This window comes from Suillus subalutaceus (genome assembly GCF_016647625.1).
Source record: "Suillus subalutaceus strain FC151 chromosome Unknown DFJ58scaffold_877, whole genome shotgun sequence".
Taxonomy (NCBI): domain Eukaryota; kingdom Fungi; phylum Basidiomycota; class Agaricomycetes; order Boletales; family Suillaceae; genus Suillus; species Suillus subalutaceus.
The window spans coordinates 1-7,161 of record NW_024541126.1 but is presented as its reverse complement, the minus strand read 5'-3'; the positions used below and the strand labels follow the sequence as shown (position 1 = coordinate 7,161).

The 7,161-nt window shown below is 48.5% G+C and overlaps 1 protein-coding gene across 1 annotated transcript; it reads right to left on the bottom strand.

The window, feature by feature from the left end:
• Window positions 1–2,605: 2,605 nt before the first annotated feature.
• DFJ58DRAFT_892070 (uncharacterized protein) lies at window positions 2,606–4,470 on the bottom strand (the record flags this gene model as incomplete). The annotated part of the gene is made up of 7 exons (XM_041394773.1): window positions 2,606–3,546; window positions 3,604–3,799; window positions 3,859–3,916; window positions 3,956–4,083; window positions 4,109–4,180; window positions 4,242–4,307; window positions 4,366–4,470. 7 exons carry the CDS (start codon window positions 4,468–4,470, stop codon window positions 2,606–2,608), a joined length of 1,566 nt encoding a protein of 521 aa, XP_041234576.1.
• Between the last annotated feature and the right edge of the window lie 2,691 nt (window positions 4,471–7,161).

The following is a 7,161-nucleotide window of genomic DNA, read 5'->3' as shown; positions in this document are numbered from 1 at the left end:
GACTGGCTGCCCCGTCGCAGCATCCCACAGCCAAACAGTCTTATCCTTCGAACCAGTGATGATGCGAGTGCCGTCTGGCGAAAACAAGACTGATTGAACTTCTGAAGTGTGCCCCCGCAAGGGCTCACCGACTGGTTGCCCGTCACAGCATCCCACAGTTGAATAGTCTTATCCTTCAAACCAGTGATGATGCGAGTGCCGTCTGACAAGAACGAGACCAAGTTAACCCAATCAGTGTGCCCCCGCAAGGGCTTACCGACTGGCTGCCTTGTCGCAGTATCCCATAGCCAAACAGTGTCATCATAAGAACCAGTGACGATGCGAGTGCCGTCGGCGAGAACGAGACAGATTTAACATGACTAGTGTGCCCCCGCAAGGGCTCACTGACTGGCTGCCCCATTGCAGCATCCCACAGCTGAATAGTCTTATCCCGCGAACCAGTGACGATGCGAGTGCCGTCAGCGAGAACGAGACCGAGTAAACTGAATGTTTGTGCCCTCGCAATGGCTCACCGACTGGCTGCCCCGTCGCAGCATCCCACAGCCGAACAGTGTCATCCCAAGAACCAGTGACAATGCGAGTGCCATCCGGTGAGAATGAGACCGAGAAAACCGACCCAGTATGCCCCCTGAGCACAGTCTGAACAGCTTGCCAGTTCACATCACGTCCAGATGCCACACAAAGAATATTCGGAAACTGTGCAGAAGCTTTTTGGATAGCGGGAGTTGGTAGGCCGTGAATGGGAGTGCTGATACATATAGATGTGGTGTGCTGTGTAAAATCATGCTGCTGAAGACTTGAATAAATCTCTGTACGTCCCATTGCAGTTGATGAGACATCTTTGAATTCGGGTTGGCCCTGCAGTTGCGCATGAGTGCTTTATCTGGCACACAGTAACAATGTACTCACCTTCAGCCACTGGGGAATGAGCGGAAGGGCAGGAACTGCACCGCTGAGCGCATTGATCAAGGCGAGTAACTCGAGCCAGAAAAAATAGCCGCTTGTGCTCGAACAACAATTTCACTTCTTTTGCGAGCTCCTTGTCGAAGACTGTGGTTCATACGTGCGATGTCCAAAATCGAGACCACATATGACCGATGTGGGGAGATACATTTTTGGATTCATTCTTGTAGCCCGGGATCTTTGCTATTAGGCAGATACAAAGACTTTAAATCACAGATATTGAAGCGAAGGTCGTGTTGCATCACTCGAAGTGACGCGAATGCAAGGTCGCGTTGTGCCTTTGACAGGTTGATGAAAAACTCTCCACTGGATGGCTTGTCTGTTAAGAAATCGTGGAAGGATGCATGAAGGGGTCGGATGGGGGTGTATGAATTGGTGGTACCGCTGAGGAGGGATCCCATGCGCCTGATCATTGCATCTATGTTGTAATAGCCGTGGTCCTCCGGGAAATGGTCCCGCATAGCATTCAGTGAAACTAAAGGGAGGGGTTTGTTTGTGGCAAGCATTTGTCCCATCACCGAATGAAACTTTGCTACAGCTTGCTTGTAATGGGCATCGTGACGGGCATCCTTATCCTTAGGCATGATTTCTGTTAACATGAGTCGATAAATATCATACAACAAGTTTTTCTGCTCCCCGGGATGGCGGTTCACAACTTCATCGAAGCAGTTCATCGGGGATAAGCCGAAATAGGGTTCTTTAATATACCCGCTGTAGAGACTCGCGTTTCTGCAGGCACATATGGGCACATTTCGCATCTTTTCACAACTCATGACAATTGGCCTTCAATGCACGACTCGCACCATCAGCTATATTCGACTTCTATCATGTCCCTAGTCGTTTTACACATAATGCGCAGCTTTCCCGCGAAACGCGCCATAGGCGCGGTACTTTCCCACACAACGCGCAGCATTCCCACACAACGCGCAGCATTCCCACACGCGCACCTTGCGCGCTTTATTGCGCTTAAGCGCCCTGCATTGCCCTGCATTGCCTATCATCCAGGAACGTCCCTCTATGTCCACCCACCTCATTGGTACGTCATATGCCTTGCCTCGTGGTTTGTAACAAGCATTGCAGCGTTATTACATGTCATTACGTATTCATAGCGCTTATTGCTCCTATCCCTTCCGCTTCCGATGCGATTTCCATAGTATAAAGTTGCTGACTTACTACACCATCATTATTACTCCCCTTTGCTGTACTTCCCTCGCTATTGGGTTTTACTTTAAAGTAGTAGTCACCACTTGGGCGCACTTTGTGTTTCCAATGGTTATTGTTATCCGCCTATACTAGACCTTTATCCGCGCTCGTTATAACACTCGCTCTGCGTTTGCACTCGCTTTGCACATCCGCTTCCTTGTCCGTTTCCTTATCCGGTATTCTCCGCACAACGCGCGCCTTAGCGCTCACGTTCCCACGCTCGCGCTTACCTTAGTGCGCTCTCTCGCGCTTCGCGCTCACTTCGCTTTTCTTCTTGCGCTTTCGCGCATCCATCGCACTTCAAGGGTCTTTCTTTCATCTGGTTCTGTGTTCAGTAGTAGTCCCCTTTAGGGTCGAATTTTCTTGCATTCTGCGAGTATAGCAGCTAGGCAGAGCCAAGACTCACTTATACTGGTTGAGCATTTTTAGATATTTCATATCAGCCCAGCCAGGTTGAGATCGCCTCACCGCACACAAGACGCGCCCACTCAAAGAGTCCATCGGCTTTTGCAGTGAGTGTCACAAGATGGTTGTCCTGAAATTCTGATAGCTCTTTCAACTCCTCAGATATGAAGGTGTGAATGTCGCGCTCTGCGACATTTGGTGGAATACTGTCCATGGACAACCGTAGAATATGATCAGAGCCTTCAAAACCCCTTTCGATATCGGGAAGTGGGCGAGAGGTGACGAGAATCCGAAAGTTGGAAGGGAGTTCGGTGATTTGGGGAAGTCCTTCGTCCTGAAGTCTACTGGCAAGTATGTGGAGAATGTTACGCCGTGTCTCCACTCCACCACTCTCATCTAGTGCTCTGATCATGATCAAGACAGGCTCTACACTCGACGGGGAGAACTTCTTGAGTGGTTGCATGAGAAGCTTGCGCCACTGCTGGATAATATCTGTTGTATTCTTGAGCGAGTTTGCATCCTTGACTGCATCCGCTAATGCTCGTTTCATCCCCGGATCACAATCAGCAAGATCGCGAGCGATGGTGGAGAAAATCTTTTCATGGCGACGGTCTGCTTCTCTGTGCCGATCGAAACAAAAACATGAACCGAGGCCTCCTGTTTCGTTGAACCAATTCGCAATCGTGTGGGCGATGGCCGATTTGCCCTTGCCTGCAGGGCCAGATAGCCACAGCATGCGTGGGACGTTGTCCCCAGTGCTGTTGACCCATTCTGTGATCTGGGAAAGGATTTCCGTGCGAAGGACGTCCGAACTCTTACCTGTATGGTGGACGTGTATGGCTATGTCGTGGACATGTATGGCTACATCGAGAGTAAGCTGGTCCCGGAAGTTTTGCATGAGCTTATCGAACACGTCGCTACACTTTTGGATCGTATCTGTCATTTCCGAGATGATGTTCTTTCCGAGTCTGTTCCCTGTGATGATGGTAGAAGCTTGAGACAGCACAGAGCACAACATCTGGTAATACTCACAAAAGTTCTTGGTCTCTGAATAGTTTTTGATAAAATGGGCGCATTCACGGGTCTGCTGAGAGATCTTTCCAAGGATAGCGCGCATCGACGAGATTTTGCCAAGCATCTCGTCTTGTGTTATGAAGCTGTAAACTTCATCTAACTTTTCGAGAAGTTTGAGTACTGCTTTGTCGCGATCCACTTGCACTAGAATAATCTGTACAAATAATTGTTGAGTAACAGTGGGAGATAGGGAGAGAGAAAATGAAGACATACTTTGGCTGCACAAGATAACACGCCCAGTGCCATCTTTGCATATGGATGAACCTGTGGACTGGATTAATTCGGTTCTGATCGAGAAGATGGCCCATACATCTGCGACCTGTCGATAACAGTGTCGAATATCTTGAGGGGTTTGAGATATGTATCCTGAAATTTGTCAACAGCATCGAGATCCTCTTGTGCGTCTTGAAAGATGAGAAGCCACGGTTGTCGCAGGTCCTGGAAGTGAATGCATGAGCTTTACAGCCTCTTGAATATCCTGAAGTGCCGATTGGGTATCAGCCTCCACTTCCATACCAGACGGAGCAGCCTGAACCTGTGTCACAAGTAGAATTTAGAGAGAGCGCAGAAACTGGAGGGCAAGTATGAGAACCTACCGAAGTCGATGAAGCACCTTCATCATTTTGGGGAACAGGGCTGCGGCTGCGGGAATCCTCCAAGCGCTTATGCCAATCTTAGTTGGAACTCCAGGACACTCATTATGCATGCTCGTGGACTTACTGGGATCCTTAACTTGTCCACACCGTACTTAACACCACCCTTGACCTTCTCCAGCAAACCGTTTGACTCTGCCACGGGGTTGGTGCTAGACGAAGGATGACTCATTAATGTCAGTGTTTGGAGTGGATGGATTGAATGAAGTGATCCTCATAAGGCATGTACTGAGCTTTCATCATCAAACCCGGCTGTTGCTTTGGTGACTTGAATCGAATTCCTTGGTGAATTGCCTTGCCTTTGCCTTGGGGCAATTGTGAAGTGAAGTAATATGATGAGAAGAGCCCTGTATCATTTATATAGGCCATAAGTGTTCAAGCCATGAGGCAAAAATTTGTTGCACTGCTGGATCATATTCGGCAGAGTGGAATGAAGAAAAAATCTAATCATCCAATATCATCCAGTGCCATAAGGTTCTGATTGGTACCATATGCACAGCAGGCCATGCCCATCATGCAAGTGAACGTTTATATGTCACATAGTGCACACTCTTCTCCTCCTCGGAGTCCTCGCACTGGATGCACCTATACCAACAGCTAGGTTCCACCATTGGTCGGCTGTACTATAGAACCTCATTAGTAGTATCCTTCACACTCTTCTCCTCAAACGATATACGCATCATCAACGTCGTGAATACTTTCTATGCAGCCACCACACCCCAATATCCAAGCCTCCATCATCTCCACTTTTCCACCAAGAAGGCTGGCGCAAGCTCCCTTCAAATTGATTTTCACCCGCCACCTCCAAGACAGACGACTCTGCCATCCACATTGTCAATGACAGGGTGCAAAAGTCTAGTAACATCGTTCCCCAGGCGCTCTAGATCAGATTCCATTGCACTGCTATTAACGCATTTCGAGGACGGGATCAATACACATTCAACATCATTCTTCATTTGAATGGATTCCTTAGGTATACGTTTATCCAGCACCTCCTCCACCTTCTCACAAAATCTACGACATCTGCTATGAAGTCTGTGATACTTGTCTTTTTTCTCCCAATGCCTGTCAAAAGTAATGCTTACCAGGCACCGATACTCGCTCAAGGCAGGCACATTCTATCATGAGTGTGATATTGTTAACCTACTATAACAAGTCCTACAATGGCAGACGCTGCCGATGCGCAGGTAGGTGAGTCAGTTTGCTTAGTTGGTGATGATATTGACAATGATGAACACATGCAGGCCACGGACTTGGTGTATACGACGAGTCCATAACATATGGGACCAGTAAAGTCCACAAACTTATCGAACTATGGACGGCGAATGGCACTGAAGTTGCGAGGAATTCATTGAACGTGACAAACTGCAAACACGCCACAACCATGTCGGTTCCTTCCTTCCCATGATAGGCAGCACACTCTCCCTCACCTGCCTAGCATTAACAGAATTCCTCGACAACCTTCACACCTTGCAAACTCCCCAAGCACGCATCCAGTGTTGTCCAGGGCTTCCACTCCCAAACACCAGGTGCTCATTCTGACCCTATTGACCCTCCCCCATCACCGCTCATGTTTCCCAGCTGTGACATATGATGACTTTGTCATTGTTGGCCTAGGTATCACTGGGACATCAGTTATAGAAGGCCTTCGGATAGTGCAGGTGCTGGGGGCATGATGTTAGAGTTGTTATGTTGGATGTGAGAGATGTGGGGCGACTGGGAGGTAAGTCTCATATCAACTCTTTCATAGACCAGTGAACCAACATTTTCAGTAGAAAACGCATATCTCACCACCTCTATATTATGACTGCACCTCGCTCAAGCGTGATCACAGACAAGCTGTCTGTCGCCCAAAGATGATGAAATTGAGGTTGGCGCATCTCAAGGAGTTATGAAGCATCACGGAGCGAGAATGCATTCTTGCAGAATCTCAGTGGCGGGAGGTAGAACCTGTAGATATGTTTTATAACTCAGACATGTTCGAAAAGGCAAAGACAAAGGTGCAAACATAAAACAGACATTCCCTTTGATGCTGAGCACTACACGACGCAAAAGAGACTACTTTTGGGGGGAGTGAAAGCGTGCCTTTGGTGCGGGGAGTGGGCGGGAGGAGGTGGAACACCACCAGAAACAAAAATAACCAATGACAGTACGTACCTCCGCAGTGTAAACCATGGAAGGATGAATATTAATGACATGCGAATCAAATATGAATAACCTCACCAGCCCTCCTCCCCAAAACGACCCCAACCCCACCCTCACGCACAACCTCGATACCAATATCAACCATCACCATCGTCTCACAGCAGGAGCAATGGGCACCGCAATAGATGCCTCGTCCACGCAGGCTGCACGGTCTGCACCAACCTCAACTGCTGCTGCTCCTTAGCCCACCAACGTGCCCTCGACGAGAAGTGATAAACGTCCCCCTCGGGAATTCGCGATGGTGTCTGGGAAAGTGGCGGGGTCGCTTGAGGGTGATGGGTAGATGTCGAGACGTTGAAGAACAGTATGGAAAAGGCTTTGGAGTTGCAGGGGATGTCGAAGTAGGTGTTGGATTTAGCTGCAGTTCGGTCGATAGTCCACTGCGGTGCCTAAACGTCTCAATGATAGAAAGGCTCGTCAGATTTTGCTCAACCGTTCCAAAGTTTATGGGCGAGGTTACATTTGTCTACAAACTGGAACCCACCACAAACTTGTAGAGACGACGTAAGACCTATGCATGCACGATAGTTCAAGACATGAGGTTGATAGAAGAACTGACATTAATGTTTGTAATTTTGCGTCAAGATGGCACTCTATTACAGCTGTTTCTAAGTCGCACAAGCCTCCCCAGGCATACGCAAAACACCTCCACAAAAAG